Below are 22587 nucleotides of genomic sequence, written 5' to 3' on the forward strand. Positions count from 1 at the left end.
CACTTTTTATCTCTTTATTTTTAAAAGCCTTCTATTTTTCTCAAAACCTTATTTATTAGGTTTATTCACAATTGTGCTAATTTAGTTTTTTTCTAAATTGGCTTTTTATTTGTACTTTTTCCTGAGTTTAGCTTATGAGTTTTAAATTCTTATTTATATTTTTCTTTCATAATTTCTATCATCTTTTATTTATTTTGCCTCATTTTGAAATAGGCATATCAGTCATAACTCTCCAGAGGAACAGAACTAATAGAATTTATACATATTTATATTAGATTTATGTTAAGAAATTGGCTCATGTGATTGTGGGAACTGAGAAATCTGAAATCTTTAGGCCAGGCCAGAGAGTGGAAATTCAGGCAAGAGATTGATGCTGTAGTCTTATAGCAGAATTTCTTCTCTAGGAAACCTTCGTTTTTGCTCTGAAGGCTTCCAGCTGGTCGAAAGGGGCCTCACCCACATCATCAAAGTATTCTCTTTTATTTGAAGTCAACTGATTGTAGATGTAAACCACATCTATAAAATAACTTTATATAGAAACCTATATTATCATTTGATTAAATAACTAATTACTACAATCTAGCCAAATTGACACATAAAACTAACCCTTATATTAAGTTATGAAAGTGAAAGTGAAGTCGCTCAGTCATGTCTGACTCTTTGTGACCCCATGGACTGTAGCCTACCAGGCTCCTCTGTCCATGGGATTTTCCAGGCAAGAGTACTGGAGTGGGTTGCCATTTCCTTCTCCAGAGCATCTTCCTGATCAGGGATCGAACCCAGGTCTCCCACATTGTAGGCAGACGCTTTACCATCTGAGCCACCAGGACCTGTGGTAGTTTCAATTTATTTATTGAGGGAATTCCCTGGAGATCCCAGTGGTTAGGACTTCACGCTTCCACTACAGGGGGTACAAGTTTGATCCCTGGTTGGGGAACTAAGATCCTGCAAGCCACATGGTGTGACCAAACCAAAAAAAGAGTCTTTACTGAGTGTGGTCTTAGGGAGGTTTTTTCTGCTTTTTACTCTCCTTTTTCTTATTATAATTGTGTGTGATTTGAGCATGATCCTCTTTCTGTTGCACAGTTTTCTAAAGCATGAAATTAGTTTTCCTGCTCTTTAAGGAAGAAGTGGTGTGTCAAAATAACTTTTCTAACCTCATGGCTTTAGAGTTACCTCTTATGTTGTTCCATAGAGTGTCCAGAAATAAGGCTAATACTTTCTGAGCTTCCCAGATTCTGTTTCCCCCTTTCATTTATCTGTTGTTTTCCTTTCCTTTGTTCTTATTGTCCCTTTCCAGCTCAGTTGGTATTTTTTTCCTTGTATTTTGATTATGGATCGTTATTCTAGAAGAGGTCTTTGGCTCATTGATTTTGGAGTTCATGGGTCCCACCTCTTGCCCTTTCAGACATTATCAGAGACTTAAGAAGAAACTGAAAAATATAAAAATCCCTCTGGTTATATCCTCAAATTGTTCTCCTACAGTGTCTACTGAATACCTATAATGATTTAGGTGTTTTCTTCTAAGGTCTACTGTAGTTGCTTTCTTATGCTGATATCACACAAATCTGCTAGTTTTAGCTGGTTTGTTCCATCCCAATTTTATTTTGGGGTTTTGAGAGATACCTTGTCACTGAATTCTATTGTTGATACTGTCCATTTTTTTTTTTTTGGCTGCTATACTAATTGTTCTATCTGTGTTTATAAGAAATTTGAGTAGATTAAAACATTATGTCACCACTAACCCATCCCAATTCATTTTCTTTTGTAAATTCCCATTTTTCTTCTCTCTTATATCTTTCTTTTTACTTTTGGGGGTTCTCTCATAGGTTATTGTATTAGCATCTTATACTTAAAACTGATTTTATTCACTTTCAAACTACCTTATTTCTTTTAAAGGTATTCATTTTCATTAGGACCTATTTACATGCTTCAAGCTTTGATAACATCAATGCTTTTATTTTTTCATAAACATTATGTAATTTTCATTGTGATTTCTACTTTATTCCATGAATAATTCAAAAGTACAGTTTTTTTTAAAGATTACGAATATCCTAAGATATTTTTCTGATTCACTTTATAAGAAATTACAATTTTATTTCACTGGTATCAAAGGTATAGTATGTATGATAATAATACTTTGAGACTGGCTAGCACTTCCCTTGGAGAGGCAACAGCACCCCACTCCAGTACTCTTGCCTGGAAAATCCCATGGACGGAAGAGCCTGGTAGGCTGCAGTCCATGGGGTCGCTAAGAGTCGGACACGACTGAGCGACTTCCCTTTCACTTTTCACTTTCATGCATTGGAGAAGGAAATGGCAACCCACTCCAGTGTTCTTGCCTGGAGAATCCCAGGGACAGGGGAGCCTGGTGGGCTGCCGTCTATGGGGTCGCACAGAGTCGGACACGACTGAAGTGACTTAGCAGCAGCTGCAGCAGCAACACTTCCCTTGTAATGTGGTCAGTTTTGGTAAATGATCTATGTGAGAAAAGAATGTATTTTTTATTGGTCAATTTTAGAAATACCCACACGTGCCTTTGTGTGTGTGTGTGTGTGTGTGTGTGTGTGTGTGTGCGCGCGCGCACGCGCACACACACACTGACCCTTGAACACTATAGATTTGAGCTCTCCTGGCCCACTTATACAAAGTTTTTTTTCAGTAGTAAATACTGAAGTACTACACAATCCAAAGCTGATTAAACCTGTGGATGTGGAATCATAGATACTGAAGAACTGCATATATAGAAGCCTAACTATAAATTATAGGCAGATTTCCCTCTGTGGAGCGTCAGTCCCCCTAGCCCCTGAATTGTTCAAGGGTCGACTATAATTATCTTTTTTTTCAAGTTTAATCTATGGCTTTAATCTATGTGTGTTAAAAGTCCACTATATATATGACTTAAAATATCTTCTAATAACTGTCAAATTTTGCTTTATATACTTTAGGGTTGTGTCCAATTTTCTGGTGAACTTCTTTTTTCTTCTTATACACTGTCATTAATCCTATAACATCAAATCTATGAGATAACTGGTATTATAATTCCCATTTTACAAGTAAAAACAATGAAGCAGTTTTTATGTATGTATATATCTACATAATGATGTATACAAATGTACATAATTTTTCTGTAACAGTATTAGAAGGTGAAATTGGGCTCTAGATCTGGCTGAAGAGGAGGACTGGTGTTGAGACTAAGACTGATGATGTTAGGAAGTGTGTGATATACTTCCAGGAAGAAAGAACTTATAAATGAAAGAATGTAGAAGCAGGAAAAAAAGCAGAAGTAAGGAAATAAAGAAACTGCAACTGAAGAAAATTATGATACTAAACACCTTCTAGACACTTAATAGATTATTTTTGAAGTAAAATAAAATAAAAATATTACAGTTTAGGGGAGACTATTGAAGTGACATAAAGAAGTTACTTTTCCCTTGTCATAATACTTGTACAATTTAAAAGGAATTGAATTTTAGTTATTCTTTCTTTAAGCAATAAGAGACTCAGAAAATTGAACTCTACATCTAAAAATTGAGATACAAAATTTTGGAGCAGATTTTTTGTTTGAGCTATTTTACCTTCTTTTTCAGATTAAGTTAGAGTATGAAGGAACATTATTTTCTGAGTGGAGTGCTCCAGCAACTTGTTCTATAAAAAATAAAAGGTAAGTTTTTTGCTGTGAAAATCAATGTATGTGTAAAAAAACATTCATATAGTATGGACATTTAGATTTAAGGCTGTGATTTAATGTAAATTTCTTTTCATTAAATAGATTTGAAAAGAAAGACAAAAATCACTTTGAAAATAGAAGTAAAACGTTGCTATTTTTTAGTTTTTCTTATTGGCATACAATGGACGTTTTTAGGCTTAAAAAGTTGTAGGGGAATCTCATATGCATCTATACTTATTTCTCCTTTCCCATTTTTTTTTTTAAATGCTAGATTACCCAAGACAGAACTACGATGTTCTTCTCCTGGTATGCATGCTATAAAACCAATTGTTTCAGGCCCAGTAAGTTGATTTAAATGATAAATTAGTAAATCTTGAATATCATCCCTGTTACATTTTATTTTGCCCTTTTTTTGACGATTTTTACTTAATTTAACCCATTTTAATGGTAAAGTTGTAACTATAAATGAGGTATTTAAAAAGTATTATCAGTTATCATTAATTTTTAGAAATATCTCATAGCAAATTGTTAAGTTATGAAATGATACAGTGGTCCCCTGCTTATCTGTGATTATACCTTCTGTGCTCTCAGTTAGCCATGGTCAACTATAGTCTGAAATATTTATATGAGAAATTCCAGAAATAGACAATTCACAAGCTTTAAAATGCAGTTATTCTGAGTGGCATGATGAATTATCTTGCGGTCCCACTCCATCTCCCTGAGGTACGGGTCATTTCTTTGTCCAGCATGTCCTACCCATTAGTTACTTAATAGCTTTCCCAGTTATCACACCTATTAATTGCAATATTGTACTCCTTATGTTTAAGTAACCCTAATTTTACTTAATAATGACCCCAAAGTACAAGAACAGTGATGCTGGCAATTCAGATATGCCAAAGAGAAGCCATAAAGTACTTCCTTTAAGTGAAAAGGTGAAAGTTTTTGACTTAATGAAGAAAGAAGAAAGATCATATTGAAGTAGTTATTTTATTATTAATTATCATCAATATTTTGTTGGGCTTACTTTACAAATCAAACTTTATATTAGGTATGTACAGAAAAAGCAGTGTATATAGGGTTGGATTGGTACTATCTACAATTTAAGTCATCCTCTGGGGGTCTTGGAATACATATCCCATAGATAAGAGGGGACTATCGTATGTGATTTTTACATTAGCTTTTTTTATTAGTAAATATATTAAAGCCCCAGTTAACCATCATAATGATAATAGTACTCCCAGCTAAGTGGGACTAATATCATATACTCCTACGACAATACTCAGAACTAAGAGCCATTTCTAGCAGGTTTATTTGTATTCCACTACATTTTCTTCAACTCAAGAAAGCTGTGTGAGTGCAAATAAATGAGTGTTGTTGAATCCTCTCTAGTTTACAATAATAATGAATTTTGAGCATTGACACTGTACTAATTAGTAACAAAGTACTAATAGTTGAAGTTCCCACACAAGCGTATCTAAAGTCCAATGACTTTAGATGGTCCAAAGACTGTGTAGAGACTTCGTGTGACAAATCCTGCCTTTACTCTGGGACTTGTGCCTTCTTTTTGCCTTTTTTTTTTCATAAGTTAATAATTTCCCTGAGTTCTGTTGCTTTCTTTTTACTTAATAATCTTTATTTTCAGGGAACATGTAGACAGGGTGATGTGGGAGAGGCCAGATGAATATAGTAATTTTTACTTGAATTTGGCTTTTTGAGTTGAGTGCTTGCCAGTTTGTTTCATGACATGATTCCTAAAGAAGTAAAGGATTTCTTTCCCTTTTGTTATGTTTTGGAAGTCTACATAAATGTGTAATACATGTAAAAAGTATGCACACACAAATATATATATATATATATAGGAATATCTTTGTTACTTATATATAGTGTTATCAGACCTTATACTCTTTAAGGAGGTACATGTGACTTAATGGGGCTTTCCTGGTGTCTCAGATGGAAAAGAATCTGCCTGCAATGCAGGAGACCAGGTTCGATCCCTGGGTGGAGAAGATCTCCTGGAGAAGGGAATGGCAACCCACTCCAGTAGTCTTGCCTGGAGAATTCCATGGACAGAGCAGCCTGACAGGCTACAGTTCCAAAGAGTTGGACAGGACTGAATGACTAACACACATACACACTGACTTAATATACTCAACAGTCCTCAGTTATAACAACCTAAAATATCTCCAGGCATTGTCAGACATCTTCTTGCAAGCAAATTCATCTCTGGTTGAGAACCATTAAACAGAAAATTAATCAAATTGTATTTCATTGAGGAAGACTGCCTAGGAAAACTCACTTTTCCTTTGTATATTCACAGAGAACAATTCTGTGACCAGATCATAGCGGGGAGGGGTTCAACATGGACCAATTCTCCTATACCAGCTGGGTGTCTTACCATTTAAAGTTCTGGCACCATCTACCTAGAGTTAACGTCACATCCTACTAGTTAAGGACTCAGTTCCACAAGACTGCCCTCACTTCAAGTGCTAATTGCAAGTCCCTGGTTGTCACCTACACTTCTGACTGACTGATGATGATGGGTGGTAAATTCAGGTTCCCATAACCTTTTCCTTAGTTTTGATAATTTTCTAAACAGCTTGCAGAATTCAGGGAAACACATTTACCAGTTAAAATGAAGGATATTGTAAAAAAAATCCAGATGAACATCCAGGTCAAGAAGTATACAGGGCAAGGTCCAGAAGGGTTCTGAGTGCAGGAACGTCTGTCACTGTGGAGTTGAGTACATTACCTACTGGCAACAACCTAGAAGCTCTCTGACTCTCACATTTTAGGGATTTGTGTGGAGATTTCATCAAGTAGGCATGATTGATTATTAGCTCATTTCCACCCCTTCTCCCCTCTCCGTAGAATGGGAGGCTGAACTGAAAGTTCCAAGCTGTTAATCATGCACTGGTCTTTCTAGTGATCAGTTCCCAGCCAGGAGCCCACCAAGAGTTTACCTCATTAGAACAAAAGGAATTTAGGAGCTCTGTGTGAGACATTCCTATTACTAAGAATTACAAAAGTGTTAGCAGCAAGTGTCAGGAACAAGGGTCAAAGACCAAATATTAGCAGGTACTGGGGCAAATATATATATGTGTGTGTATATATATATACACACACACACGACATATAATTTCACAAAGACAAATATAATAGAAACAATCAGTCATCTAAATTTATCATAGTTTCTTTTTTTTTATTTTAGGATTTAGAGGAAGAACGCTATTTATCTGTGGACAATTCTCATATTTGCTTTCTATGGTATTATAAGGCTATGTAAGTAATGCAAAAGAAAGGTAATTAACGCATTTTAAGAGTATTTAGCTTTCAGTTCAGTCACTCAGTCATGTCCAACTCTTTGTGACCCCATGGGCTGCAGCACATCAGGTTTCCCTGTCCATCACCAACTCCCAGAGCTTGCTGAAAGTCATGTGCATTGAGTCGGTGATGCCATCCAACCAGCTCATCCTCTGTCATCCCCTTCTCCTCCTGCCTTCAATCTTTCCATCATCAGAGTCTTTTCAAATGAATCAGTTCTTTGCATCAGGTGGCTAAAGTATTGGAGTTTCGGCTTCAGCCTCAGTCCTTCCAATTAATATTCAGGACTGATTACCTTTAGGAAGGACTGGTTGGATCTCCTTGCTGTCCAAGGGGCTCTCAAGAGTCTTCTCCAACACCACAGTTCAAAAACATAAATTCTTCAGCACTCAGCTTTCTTTATAGTCCAACTCTCACATCCATAGGAAGCTTGGTGACTCAGATGGTAAATCATTTGCCTACAATGCAGGAATTCCCTGGGTTGGGAATTCAGTCCCTGGGTTGGGAAGATTCCCTGGAGAAGGAAATAGCAACCCACTCCAGTACCCTTGCCTGGAAAATCCCATGGATGGAGGAGCCTGGTAGGCTACAGTGCATGGGATCACAAAGAGTCAGACATGACTGAGCGACTTCACTCTCACATCCATACATGATTACTGGAAAAACCATAGCTTTGACTAGACAAATCTTTGTCAGTAAAGTAATGTCTCTGCTTTATAATATGCTCTCTAGGTTGGTCATAGCTTTTCTTCCAAGGAGCAAGCGTCTTTTAATTTCATGGAGGCAGTCACCATCTGCGGTGATTTTGGAGCCCCCCAAAATGAAATCTGTCACCGTTTCCACTGTTTCCCCATCTATTTGCCATGAAGTGATGGGACTGGATGCCATGATCTTAGTTTTTTGAATGTAGTTTTAAGCCAACTTTTTTACTCTCCTCTTTCACTTTCATCAAGAGGCTCTTTAGTCATTCTTCATTTTCTGCCATAAGAGTGGTGTCATCTGCATATCTGAGGTTATTGATATTTCTCTCAGCAATCTTGATTCCAGCCTTCATCCAGTCCAGCATTTCTCACGATGTACTCTGCATATAAGTTAAATAAGCAGGGTGATAATATACAGCCTTGACATACTCCTTTTTCGATTTGGAACCAGTCTGTTGTTCCATGTCCGATTCTAACTGTTGTTTCTTGACCTATATACAGATTTCTCAGGAGGCAGGTCAGGTGATCTGATATGTCCATCTCTTTAAGAATTTTCCACAGTTTGTTGTGATCCACACAGTCAAAGCCTTAGCTTTAATTAACCACAAATGAATTATCTACATTATAGTTTCCATATAAAATTTTATTCACCGATTAAGTTATCCTCTGGACTTCCGTGGTGGCTCAGATGGTAAAGTGTCTGCCTGGTATGCAGGAGACCCGGGTTCAATCCCTGGGTCGAGAAGATACGTTGGAGAAGGAAATGGCACCCCACTCTAGTACTCTTGCCTGGAAAATCCCATAGACAGAGGAGCCTGGTGGGCTACAGTCCATGGGGTCACAAAGAGTCAGACACAACTGAGCAACTTCACTTTCACTTTACATTATCCTCAAATGTACTACCCAACTAATATTGAAGAACAAACAGTAAAAATAACAATGTATGTATGTATAAGCTGTCGTGTCTGACTCTGAGACCCCATGGACTGTAGCCCACCAGGCTCCTCTGTTTATGGAATTTTCTAGGCAGGAATACTGGAGTAGGTTGCCACTTACTTCTCCAAAAAATAACAACGGCAGCCACTATCTGAACATATACTGCTTCTACGTGGTCATACTTCATGTAAATCAGCTTTGTCAATTTTCATAATAACCAGTTAAATGTCAGCATTACTATTTTTATTATAAAGGGGAAAATGTAAGCTTGGGTAGGTTAAATAATTTGGAAAAATATATGTAGCTACTAAAAGATAGCATTGGAAATTGGCTCTGGTTTTTCAGATTACAGGCCTCTTTTGTTTCCACTATACATATTATATTCCAAAAGGAGTCTCTTAGTTTCTTAGATAGCTCTTCAAACCCTTTTTAACATGATGATGAATGATATAACTAAGAAGGAAAAACTGGTACAAGAAAAAATAATTAATTGCATTATAAAATCAATAACTGTATCAATAACTAAAATGTATCAATGAATCAGAGTTGGTTTTTTTTTTTAGTATCATAGTCAAAGCATATCCTAAGCACTGGATAGGGTATAAGGAACTGTCTTATATGGTCCCTGCTTTCCAGATGACTATAATGTACTTAATTCTTTTTATCTACTTAATATTACTTTTTTTGAGGGAAATATCCCTCCTCTATTTTGTGGTGATGGAGAAGGCAATGGCATCCCACTCTAGTACTCTTACCTGGAAAATCCCAAGGGCGGAAGAGCCTGGTGGGCTGCAGTCCATGGGGTCGCTGAGGGTCGGACACGACTGAGTGACTTCACTTTCACTTTTCACTTTCATTCATTGGAGAAGGAAATGGCAACCCACTCCAGTGTTCTTGCCTGGAGAATCCCACGGACGGGGGAGCCTGGTGGGCTGCCGTCTATGGGGTCGCACAGAGTTGGACATGACTGAAGCGACTTAGCAGCAGCAGCAGCATTTTGTGGTGAAATTATTAATTTCATTTGATTTACGTGGTACTACATGACCAACCTAGATACCATATTCGAAAGCAGGACATTACTTTGCCAACAAAAGTCCGTCTATTCAAGGTTATGGTTTTTCCTGTGGTCATGTATGGATGTGAGAGTTGGACTGTGAAGAAGGCTGAGCGCCGAAGAATTGATGCTCTTGAACTGTGGTGTTGGAGAAGACTCTTGAGAGTCCCTTGGACTGCAAGGAGATCCAACCAGTCCATCCTGAAGGAGATCAGCCCTGGGATTTCTTTGGAGGGAATGATGCTGAAGCTGAAACTCCAGTACTTTGGCCACCTCATGTGAAGAGTTGACTCATTGGAAAAGACTCTGATGCTGGGAGGGATTAGGGGCAGGAGGAGAAGGGGACGACAGAGGATGAGATGGCTGGATGGCATCACTGACTCGATGGATGTGAGTCTGAGTGAACTCCGGGAGTTGGTGATGGACACGGAGGCCTGGCATGCTGCGATTCATGGGGTTGCAAAAGAGTCGGACACAACTGAGTGACTGAACTGAACTGAACTGAACCTTTACAACCAGGCTTTCCTGTAGCTCGGCTGGTGAAGAATCCACCTCCAATGCAGGAGACCCTAGTTTGATTCCTGGGTCAAGAAGATCCCCTGGAGAAGGGATAGGGTCCCACTCCATATTCTTAGGCTTCCCTGGTGGCTTAGTCAGTAAGGAATCCACCTGCAATGTGGGAGACCTGAGTTCGATCCCTGGGTTGGGAAGATCCCCTGGAGGAGGGTATGGCAACCCACTCCAATATTCTTGCCTGGAGAATCCCCATGGACAGAGGAGCCTGGTGGACTACAGTCCATGGGGTCTCAAAGATTCAGATGCAACTGAGTAACTAAGCACAGCACAGCACCTTTACAACCCCATATTTTATTGGCCACAGAGAATATTGAGTATTGGCATATGACCCAAACCTAACCTATCAGAATATTTATGTCTTTGGTAAAACATGGTTTTGGCTGGTAGTTTGATTATTCTGGTTCACATGGTCCCTTAAAGTCAGATGGCCCTGAAGTTTATGTATAATCTTTGAATTGAAAGATCTGATCACTAGATTTCAGCAAGCCCCACCAACAGGACACATTTACCCATTCTTCTCTGATTTATGGCCACTCTCCCGGAGTCTTACCAAGAAACAGAATTAAGTCTCTGCTACTAATGAAACTGGCAGGCTTCTGTCCTTGGGAATTTCAGACATGCCAATCACCAGCTTTCCCTCTGTCGGTTTTGAACCAACTTAGAAACAGAAAAGGGAAAATTCAGGAATAAAAATCCATGGTAACACTTCATTGGAGAATAGATCCTGCCTCTGTAACCAAAAGGCTACTTTCTCTTTCCCCTAAGAGGAGATCATGGGAACCATCAGTGACTAATACCCATATATCCATCACACAAGTGAACAAATAGAACATTACCAGCATGTTAGAATCTGCTTAGGCTTCCCCAATGGCTCAGACAGTAAAGAGTCAGCCTGCAATGCAAGAGACCCAGGTTCAATCCCTGGGTCTGGAAGATCCCCTGGAGAAGGGAATGGCAACCCACTCCAGTATTCTTGCCTAGAAAATTCCATGGACAGAGGAGCCTGATGGGCTACATACAGTCCATTGGGTTGCAAAAAGTCAGACACGACTCAGTGACTTTCACTTTCTTTCTTATGCCCCTACTGATCACATCCTATCCTGCACGAGTTAACTGCTATCCTGAAAACTGTATAATAGATTCTTTGCTTTTTATAGTTTACCAACAATATATAATGGTAATAAATTGTTTAGTTTTGTTTTTGAATGTTATTTAAATTGAATCATATTATAAGCATTCATCCGTGACTTGCTTCTTTCTCTAAACATTACAATTTTGACACTCATCCATCTTTAAACAATAATCTTTAGTTCTTACATTGTTCGTGCCTAATGGTACTTCATTGTATAACTATTTTTGCTTATTCTCCTGCTGATGCATTTATTTGCAAGATAGTGCCTTGTTCCTCAAAATGTGGTCCAAGGACCAGCAGCACTAGTGTCATGTGGGAACTTGTTAGAAATAAAGAATCTCAGCTTCGTTTCAAACCTTATGGATCATAATCTGCATTTTGACAAGATCCTGCAGTCATTTGTATGTACATTATTTAGAAATAATAATTTGGAAAGTACCAATCTAATGTACATAAATAACGTTTTTCTAGGGAATAGACCTAAAAATAAAATTACCTAAATGTGGGATATACATTTGTTCCACTTTACTAGGTCATGCCTGTGTGTGTGTGTTCAGTTGCTCAGTTGTGTCTGAATCTTTGCGACTCCATAGACTGTAGCCCACTAGGCTCCTCTGTCCATGGGATTTTTCAGGCAAGAATACCGGAGTGGGTTGCTATTTCCCACTCTAGGGAATCTTCCTGACTCAGGGATCGAACCCACATCTCTTGGGTCTCCTGCATTGGCAGGCAGGTACTTTACCACTGTGCCACCTGGGACACCTTAAAATGATTTTTAAAAGATTGTCCAAATTTACATCTATACTGGCAGTGGATGAAAGTTCCCATTGTGTTATATCTTACAACACTTAATATCTGACTTTTAAATTCTTTTCAATCTAGTAGGTGTGAAATCACATCATAGTTCTTTTATCTGCATTTCCTTGATTACTATGGAGCATGTTTTCATTTATTCATGAGGAATTTTTCTTCTGTATTAAATTAGCACTTTAACCCATTTTATTTCTTGGTTTCATAATAATCTGTAAGGTTTCACTAAATTCTGTATAGTTTTGCTTTATACAATTAAATTCTTAATCCACTTGTAATTAGGTTTTGTATATGCTTCAAGATAGAAATACAACTTTATTTTTTTGTATGAATAATTAATTTTTTAGATCCATTTATTGAATGATCTGAGGCTTCCCTTCTGACTCAGCTGGTAAAGAAGCCGCCTGCAATCCAGGAGACCTGGGTTCAATCCCTGGGTTGGGAAGATTCCCTGGAGAAGGGAAAGGCTACCCACTCCAGTATTCTGCCTGGAGAACTCCATGGACTGTATAGTCCATGGGATCCCAAAGAGTCGGACTTTAACTTCACTTCACTTCATTGAATGATATTTCCACAAAACCAGTTCTACCATAGATCAAGTTTGCGTGTATGCATGGGTTTCATCCTGGATTAGCTATTCTGTTTAGCTGATCTATTTGTGTATACTTGAACAAATTATATTATCTGTATTATTATAAGTTTATTTTTAAATCTTGAGAAGTGATAGCACAAATACCTGCCTCACACTGACCCCAATTCTTGTCCTCTTTTAGGAACTTCTTAGCTTTATCTTGGGCCTGTTTCTCTTTCCTATAAATTTTTGGAATTGGTTTGTCAATTCTACAAAAAACCTTAGTTGGGTTTTTTATAATATGTCTATATATTTTAATCAATTTGAGAAGCCTTTCTACCCCGGACTAATATATAACCCTCCATTTGCTTAGGATTTTTTTTACATGTCTGCCAGTAAGATTTTGTAATTTTTAATAATAAAAGTATTAGGACATTTTCATTAGAATCAGAACCATCCCCAAGAAAAAGAAATGCGAAAAGGCAAAATGGTTGTCTGAGGAGGCCTTACAAATAGCTGAGAAAAGAAGAGAAGCGAAAGGCAAAGGAGAAAAGGAAAAATATGCCTATTTGAATGCAGAGTTCCAAAGAATACCAAGGAGAGATCACTTCCTCAGTGATCAATGCAAGGAAAGAGGAAAACAATAGAATGGGAAAGACTGGAGATCTCTTCAAGAAAATGAGAGATACCAATGAACATTTCATGCAAAGATGGGCACAATAAAGAACATAAATGGTATGGACCTAACAGAAGCAGAAGATATTACGAACAGGTGTCAAGAATGCACAGAAGAACTATATAAAAAAGATCTTCAGGACCCAGATAATCACGATGGTGTGATCACTCACCTAGAGCCAGACATCCTGGAATGCAAAGTCAAGTGGACCTTAGGAAGCATCACTGTGAACAAAACTAGTGGAGGTGATGGAATTCCAGTTGAACTACTTCAAATCCTAAAAGATGATGCTCTGAACGTGCTGCACTCAATATGCCAGCAAATTGGGAAAACTTAGCAGTGGCCACAGGATTGGAAAAGGTCAGTTTTCATTCCAATCCCAAAGAAAGGCAATGCCAAAGAATGTTTAAACTACCACCCAAAAAATAAATGAATAAATAAACTACCACCAAATTGCACTCATCTCGCATGCTAGCAAAGTAATGCTCAAAATTCTCAAGCCAGGCTTCAGCAGTACGGGAACCATGAATGTTCAAACTGGCTTTAGAAAAGGCAGAGGAACCAGAAATCAAATTGCCAACATCCATTGGATCATCAAAAAAGCAAGAGAGTTCCAGAAAAACATCTGCTTTATTGACTATACCAAAGCCTTTGACTGTGTGGATCACAGAAAACTGTTGAAAATTATTTAAGAGATGGACATACCAGACCACCTGACCTGCCTCTTGAGAAATCTGTGTGCAGGTCAAGAAGCAACAGTTAGAACTGGACATGGAACAACAGACTGGTTCCAAATAGGAAAAAGAGTACGTCAAGGCTATATACTGTCACCCTGCTTGTTTAACTTATATGCAGAGTACATCATGAGAAATGCTGGACTGTATGAAGCACAAGCTAGAATCAAGTTTGCTGGGAGAAATAGCAATAACTTCAGATATGCAGATGACACCACCGTTAATGGCAGAAAGCGAAGAAGAACTAAAGAGCCTCTTGATGAAAGTGAAAGAGGAAAATGAAAAAAGTTGGCTTAAAACTCAACATTCAGAAAACTAAGATCATGGCATCTGGTCCCATCACTTCATGGTAAATAGATGGGGAAATAGTGAAAAGATTGAGAGATTTCATTTGGGGGCCTCCAAAATCACTGCAGATGGTGACTACAGCCATGAAATTAAAAGACGCTTGCTCCTTGAAAGAAAAGTTATGACCAACCTATACAGCATATTAAAAGCAGAGACATTACTTTGCCAACAAAGGTCTGTCTAGTCAAAGCTATGGTTTTCCCAGTAGTCATGTATGGATGTGAGAGTTGGACTATAAAGAAAGCTGAGCACCGATGAACTGTGGTGTTGAAGAACTCCACAGTTGGAGTCTCTTGGACAGCAAGGAGATCCAACCAGTCCATCCTAAAGGAAATCAGTCCTGAATATTCATTGAAAGGACTGATGCTGAAGCTGAAACTCTGATACTTTGGCTACCTGATGCGAAGAACTCATTCATTTGAAAAGCCCCTGATGCTGAGAAAGATTGAAGGCAGGAGGAGGGGACAACAGAGTATGAGATGGTTGGATGGCATCACTGACACAATGGACATGAGTTTGAGTAAACTCTGGGAGTTGGTGATGAACAGGGAGCCTGGTGTGCTGCAGTCCATGGGGTCACAAAGAGTCGGACATGACTAAGCAACTGAACTGAACTGAACTGAATTCTTAGGTACTTTATATTTTTGTTTCTCTTATAAATAATCAAATTTTTAAAATTATAAATTCTAACCAGCTCTTCCTGTTGTATAGAATACACTTTACTTTTGACTGTTGATTTTTGCATTCAGCAATATTGCTAAATTATGATTATTTATGTATTCTCTTGGAATTTAATAAAATCAGATTACCCACAAATAATGATGATTTTGTTTTTCTTTCTTATAAGTATGCCTTCTATTCCTTTTATTCTTACTGCATGTCTAGAATATCAAATACAATCCTTTTTAGAAGGGTGATAGCAGGGCTTCTTATTTTATTCACCATCTCAAAAGGAAGACTCTCATCATTTCACTATTTTGCATAATATTTGTTACAGGGTTATGAGTTAAACTTTACCTGATTAAGGAAGGTCCTTTACATTCCAAGCTGGCTGTGAATTCTTTTTATGACTTGTTAAATATTCAAAGTGTTTTTCTGCTTCCACATAAATGTTTGTATAGTTTTTCTCTTTTTACCATGTAAATCTGATAGATAATAGTTATTAATATTTCCATATTGATAAACTTGTATTTCTAGAATGAGCCAACTTGGTCTTGATGAATTATCTTTCATATACATTTATAGATTCCATTTGCTAATCTTGTTTAGGTTTTTATGTGTGTGAATATACATGACTGGGAGCGGCCTGTGGTTTTACTCCCCTTGTATATCCTTTAATACATTTGATACCAAGACTATGCTAGACTCATCATGTAAGTTAGGATTAGTCTTTCTTTTCTATTCTCTTTGCTTGTGGCTCAACTGGTAAAGAATCTGCCTGCAATGCGGGAGACCTGGGTTTGATCCCTGGGTTGGGAAGACCCCCGGAGAGGCTGCCCACTCCAGTATTCTGGCCTGGAGAATTCCATGGACTGTATAGTCTATGGGGCCACAAAGAGTTGGACACTACTGGACAACTTTAACTTTACTTCTATTCTCTGAGAGATTTTATTTAAGATTGGAAATATATGTTCCTTGAATATTTGATGGTAACTTGCATAGAAATCTACCTGGATCTGGATTTTTTGAGTGTGCAGGGGAAGATTTTATAACTATTAACTCAATTTCTTTAATGGTTAGAATGCTACTTTGGAGTTCTAATTCTTGTAAAATTCATTTCTGCAGTATTTTTCTAGAAATTCTTCCATGTCTTCAGTTAGCAATGTTAGTATCAATTTTTATGTCATAAAATTTCCCATAATATCCTCTTACATTTTTGTTTAATCTCTGCAGTAGTTGTAGGTATGCCACTCTTTAATCATTTCTAATATTTTTATTTGTGCCTTCCTTTTGTTTTCTTATTTTTCTTCCTAGAGATATTTTTATTTTATTAGTCTTTTCAAAGAACTATACTTTGGCTTTATTGAGTTTTTCTACTGTCATCTACTTTATCTCAATTTGTTTTTTATATTATTTCTTTTTTGAGTTTGTTTTTCTGAAACTTACTAAATTAGTTATTTAGTCTATTATATAGATCTAAGACTTCCTTTTTTTCAAGTGTATGTTTAAGGAAGTAAAATTTCTTCTAAATACCTCTATATTGGAATATCTCATAGTTGTAATATTTCATTACTGCTCGGAAATAATAGTCTAAGAGCCACTATAATTTGTTTGGCAAATGTGTTGTATAGGAATGCATTTTTAATTTACAGACATGAGTCTTTTACATTATTATTTTGTTACTAAATTCTAACCTAATTTTATTATTATCACAAAAGTGTTAGAATCAAATCTTTGGCCTAGCATGTAGTCAGAGTTTATGAATGTCTCACAAGTACCTAAAGAAAATATATTTTCCTATTGTTGGATAGCATATGCTATTTATGTCCAGTAGGCCAGTTGTGTTAAGTGTACTATTTAAATCTTTTGTACCTATTTGACTCATGAGTTGATATTGGCTAAAATTTCCCACTATGGTGGTAGACATGTCACTTTTGCATGTAGGTGCCTAATTTTTTGCTTTATACTTTGAGGGTATCTTTTAGGTGACATAACTTTGAATTATTAAGATTTTTTTGAAGAATTGAAACTTTGTAGTGACTGTGTTTATCACTTTTAATGCTTTTCTCCTTTTGTTCGGTTTTGTGTTAATATATATTAACACAAAATCTCTTGTGGTGCCATGTAAGTTCTAGGATTATTTGTTCTAGTTCTGTGAAAAAAAAACAATGTCATGGGTATTTTGATAGGGATTGCACTAAATCTGTAGATTGCTCTGGATAGTATAGCCATTTTAACAATCTAAAAATTAACAATTAAATTAAAAATTAACAATTAAGTTAACAATTAACTCTTCCCCTCCAAGAAGATGGGATCATTCCATTCCTTTAAATTATCTTCAATTTACTTTATCAAGGTTTTATAGTTTTCCAGCATACAGATCTTTCACCACCTTGGTTAAGTTTATTCCTTTTTTTTTGGATGAGATTTTCAACAGGATTTTTTTTTTTAATTTTCTCTTTCTGATATTTCATTGTTAGTCTAAAAAATGCAATGGATTTCTGTATATTAATCTTTTTATTCTGCTAGCTTATTGAATTCCTTTATTAGTTCTAATAGTTTTTGTGTGGAGACTTCAGGGTTCTTTACATAGAATATCATGTCATCTGCAAATAGTTTTACCTCTTCCATTCCAATTTGAATAACTTTAATTTATTTCTCTTGTCTAATTTCTGTGAAGCTCTCTTATAAATTCTTCACTTCCAAAATCTTCCTTATGTTTTTGAACAAGTCCCTTTTTTGAACTTCTCATTTTGTTCTTATACTGTTTTTCTAATTTCATTAAATTGTTTTTTGTTGTTGTTGTTCTCTCATAGCTCTCTGAGCATCTTTAGAACCACATTTTGAATTCTTTGTCAGGCTATTCATGTAATCATTTCCTTAGGATTCATTGCTTGAGTTTAATGTGTCTCCTAAGTGGTGTCATATTTCCCTGATTCTTCACTGTCCTTGTAGCCCGTGTAGGTGTCTGCACATTTGAAGAAGCAGTCACCACTTCCAGGCATCATAGACTGACCTCACTAAGAAAAGACCTCCACCTGTGGCTGTGCATGCTGGAGCGTGCTGTGACCACCTGTCTATATCTAGTGGTATGGGGTGTCATGTGCAGGGGCATGTGCTGGCTCTGGATCCGGTGGGGTACAATGTCTCATCGTTCAGCCCACTAAGGTCCAGAACATTGACAGTTGCATGGTGTTTGCCAAATGCCGCAGGGTGTCCACAGTGACTGAAAGGGCTATCATAGTCCTCCGCAGTGCCTCCAGATAGGGGCCAGAGCAGGCAGTAGTGGCGGCCCAAGCAAGGACTCTGTGCAGCCTCAGGTTCAGGCGTTAGTTTTAGGTGCCTGTGTGCTGACAGGGGATGTTTTTGACAAACTTCATACTTTTTGAACTTTGGACATACCGCCTATCAAGATTTTTAGTACTTAGCTTCAGTAGCTTTCTCATAGATCAGATTGGACATATGAAATATTATTCTCATCATATGGTCTTAAGAACTTACTGCATGTACATTTACTGATTCCCAAGACATCTTCATTTTATTTTGTACTTAATAATATAATAAGCACTATGAAGAATTGATGCTTTTGAACTGTGGTGTTGGAGAAGACTCTTGAGAGTCCCTTGGACTGCAAGGAGATCCAACCAGTCCATTCTAAAGGAGATCAGTCCTGGGTGTTCTTTGGAAGGACTGATGCTGTAGCTGAAACTCCAATACTTTGGCCACCTCATGCAAAGAGTTGACTCATTGGAAAAGACCCTGATGCTGGGAGGGACTGGGGGCAGGAGGAGAAGGGGACGACAGAGGATGAGATGGCTGGATGGCATCACCGACTCGATGGACATGAGTTTGAGTGAACTCTGAGAGTTGGTGATGGACAGGGAGGCCTGGCATGCCCTGATTCATAGAGTTGCAAAGAGTCGGACACGACTGAGCAACTGAACTGAACAGAAGCACTATGCACAAAAGAAAACACGATCCTGAGTCATTGATTTTTAGAGATTATGTGATTTTAAAAATAACAGCTATCTTTAAAGTGAAAAATTACTTTCTAAAAAACATATAAATAAATATACAAGTAAATTTTCTTCTTTCAGAAAATTTACACTGAAAGGCTATAAGTGAAACATTTGCAGTGCTAACTGATAAATTTTGTCTTGACATAAATTAAAACATGTAAACTCTATAAACTTTTTTTTTTTTTTGGCCATGCCATGTGGCATGCAGAATCTTAGTTCCTGGAGCACGGATTGAACCCGTGCCCCCTGTAGTGGAAACAGAGAGTCTTAACCACTGGGCCATCAGGGAAGTCTCTAAACTATGGACTTTTTAATGTGCATTGATCATGTCAAATTAGCTTACAGTATTATTCAGGAAGAAGTATATAGATTCATGCCCCTCAGCAAAAATTATATTTAATTATGGACATGAGCTTTTTTTTTTTTAACATTTAGCATTTAATCATTTATGTGTCCATAATGGAATATAAGGGCTTCCCAAGTGGCTTAGTGGATAAAGAATTCACCTGCCATTGCAGGAGATGTAAGAGACACAGGTTAGATCCCTGGGTTGGGAAGAGCCCCTGGAGGAGGGCATGGCAACCCACTCCAGTATTCTTGCCTGGAGAATCCCCATGGAGAGAGGAGCCTGGCAGGCTACAGTCCACAGGGTCATAAAGAGTTGGAAACAACTGAAGTGACTTACACACAGTGGAATATAAACAGAATATTCTTACTCTTTGGGAGAAAAGTTATGACCAACCTAGACAGCATATTAAAAAGTAGAGACATTATTTTGCCAACAAACATCCATCTAGTCAAGGCTATGGTTTTTCCAGTAATCATGTATGGATGTGAGAGTTGAACTATAAAGAAAGCTGAGCACCTAAGAATTGATGCTTTTGAACTGTGGTGTTGGAGAAGACTCTTGAGAGTCCCTTGGACTGCAAGGAGATCCAACAAGTCCATCATAAAGGAAATCAGTCCTGAATATTCATTGGAAGGACTGATGCTGAAGCTGAAGCTCCAATACTTTGGCCACCTGATGTGAAAAGCTGACTCATTTGAAAAGGCCCTGATGCTGGGAAAGACTGAAGGAGGGAGGAGAAGGGGATGACAAAGGATGAGATGGCTGGATGCCATCACCAACTCAATGGACATGAGTTTGAGTGAACTCCAGGAGTAGGTGATGGACAGGGAGGCCTGGCGTGCTGCAATTCATGGGGTCGCAAAGAGTTGGACACGACTGAGCAACTGAACTGATGTTGAAAGTAGATTATTTAACTGAATATTTAGGATGCTGTTTACTAAAATATGATTTTTCTTTTTCCCAACAGAAGTTTTGTTCACAATTTAACCCAGGTAAAACTTTTTTAAGATTTTGCATACTTCTTCACATATTACCACTATATTATTTTTCTCTTCCATATTTACCAGAAAAGGAATTTTCAAAATTAATTCTCAACAAAATTTACTTAGAGCAGAGGTTACTCAAGGTATGGACTAAGATCCCCTAGGTCTTCACAAGCCTTTTGAGGAGGTCCACGAGGTCTACACTTTTCCAACTATATATCTGTCTGAATAGATTTCCCCCCATATACTTCCACCAGAATACCATATACCAACAGCTTGAATGTAGAAGCACTGATGATAATCCAGCTGTCTCTTATTAAGCCAAATATTAAAGAGATTTTACAATGTAAAATAACCATTCTTCTTACTATTCTTTATGTTGGAAAATAATTATTTTTTTCATAAATATGTTGCCATTTCCTACTCCAGGGGATCTTCCTGACTCAGGGATCAAACCCAGATCTCCTGTGTCTCCTGCACTGGCAGGCGGGTTCTTTAACACTAAGCCACAGAGGAAGTCCCCATAAACATGTTAGTTAATATATAATGGGTTTATTGTAGATTTTTAAATAAATTAATAAATATCTTTATATAGTCTCAATTTTTATTTGTTATATGGTAATAAATATTGATAGGGCTAACTGACATAAAACAAAAGCTTGTGGGAGTCTCAATAATTTTCAAGCCTATGAAGGAGTCTTTGAGATCTAAAAATTTTGACATGTGGGTTAGAGGCTGGTTTTAAGTGTGACAGAGAGATGTATTCCAAAATTTGAAAACTAAAATAAGGTGGTAATATTTGGATATTAAAGCTCCATAAATATTTTCATTTTTTCAAAGCAATTATATTATGGAAAGAAGAGGCAGAAAAAAGATAATAATAAATAAAACTTCCTGTATTCGATCCAGATAGTTGAATGAGCTCGTGTGTTCGTATGTATCCCTATCCCAATCCCAACTGACATTATAGGATTTACTAAAGCTATAACAATGCAAAAAGAAGAAAGTATTATCAGTAGATAAGGAATTTTAAGATAGAAAATAGAAACTTCTAAAAGTAAAATTTTTATTATAGACCCAAATAATGCAGAATGGCCTCCATCTTACTCAAAACATATAGAAATGCCATTACAAAATATGTATGTGTATAATATCAGTGCAGACTTTTACATTAATATTGGTATATGTGCATGTATAGAATGTAAAAGCAATTAAAGGAATTTCCTAGTTGTCACAAGCCACTAAAGAACTAAAATCCAGAGTTAGATAAGGTTGAATTCTGAAGTAAGGTTATTATACAAACTATAAGCCCTGGTAGACAAAGGGTGATGTTTCAACATGTGTATGAGAATAGAAAATGAAGTTTCCAACATATGGGAGAAAGAGATGCTGAAATTAACCTCCCTATATGAAGCTAGGATTTATTAAAGGTCTGTAAAATGAAAACTAGTAAAGCTCTGCTCTCTGGCCAATTGCAAATAAACGATGATATACCCTTTTGGGGACTGTAAACAGACAAGGAGTTACCATCACAGAGTTTCAGATGAATGTCCAAGGTAAACTGTTCTCAAGAGGTTGGAGAACCTAGAGCCAAGTAGTAAACTCAAAAATGCAAGTAGTGAAACACATAGGGCCTAGGCAGAGGTGATTATAAAATTCATTTCATAACCAAGAGTGTATAAGACGCTCTTAGAAAACAAACCCTCTGAAAATAATCTGAAAATAAAAGGTATAAACCACAGGAAAAGACATAGTGCCTGGAATATATACATATAAACTGCAGAAAGTTTATACTTTTCAAAACTAAAGATGAGGACCATTTGAAAGATTATTAAATCCATATTTTGTTTGCTCAAAAGATAAAAGAAGGGGAAGAAACATGAACAAGGGTTATTCATAATTATACAACATTGAAGAGCTTCCTATATAAATGTCTTATGATGAAGAAATAGGCATCTAAAAATAAAAATTCAGGTTAAATAGAAGACTAGATACAGTTGAAAAAACTGCAGAATTAGTGATGCAGAATGGGAATCATGCAGAATGT

General features: G+C 37.1%; 1 protein-coding gene across 1 annotated transcript in view; it reads left to right on the plus strand.

Moving 5' to 3' along the window:
- CATSPERE (catsper channel auxiliary subunit epsilon) overlaps positions 1 to 22587 on the plus strand; it is a 160672-nt gene that overhangs the window by 22775 nt on the left and 115310 nt on the right. The window contains exons 3-6 of the mRNA XM_025286013.3: positions 3591 to 3664; positions 3942 to 4011; positions 6879 to 6949; positions 20525 to 20549. Of these exons, the coding sequence (XP_025141798.2) occupies positions 3591 to 3664; positions 3942 to 4011; positions 6879 to 6949; positions 20525 to 20549 (240 nt within the window). The remainder of the gene's footprint in view (positions 1 to 3590; positions 3665 to 3941; positions 4012 to 6878; positions 6950 to 20524; positions 20550 to 22587) is intronic.

The sequence above is a fragment of the Bubalus bubalis genome, chromosome 5, assembly GCF_019923935.1.
Source record: "Bubalus bubalis isolate 160015118507 breed Murrah chromosome 5, NDDB_SH_1, whole genome shotgun sequence".
NCBI lineage: Eukaryota > Metazoa > Chordata > Mammalia > Artiodactyla > Bovidae > Bubalus > Bubalus bubalis.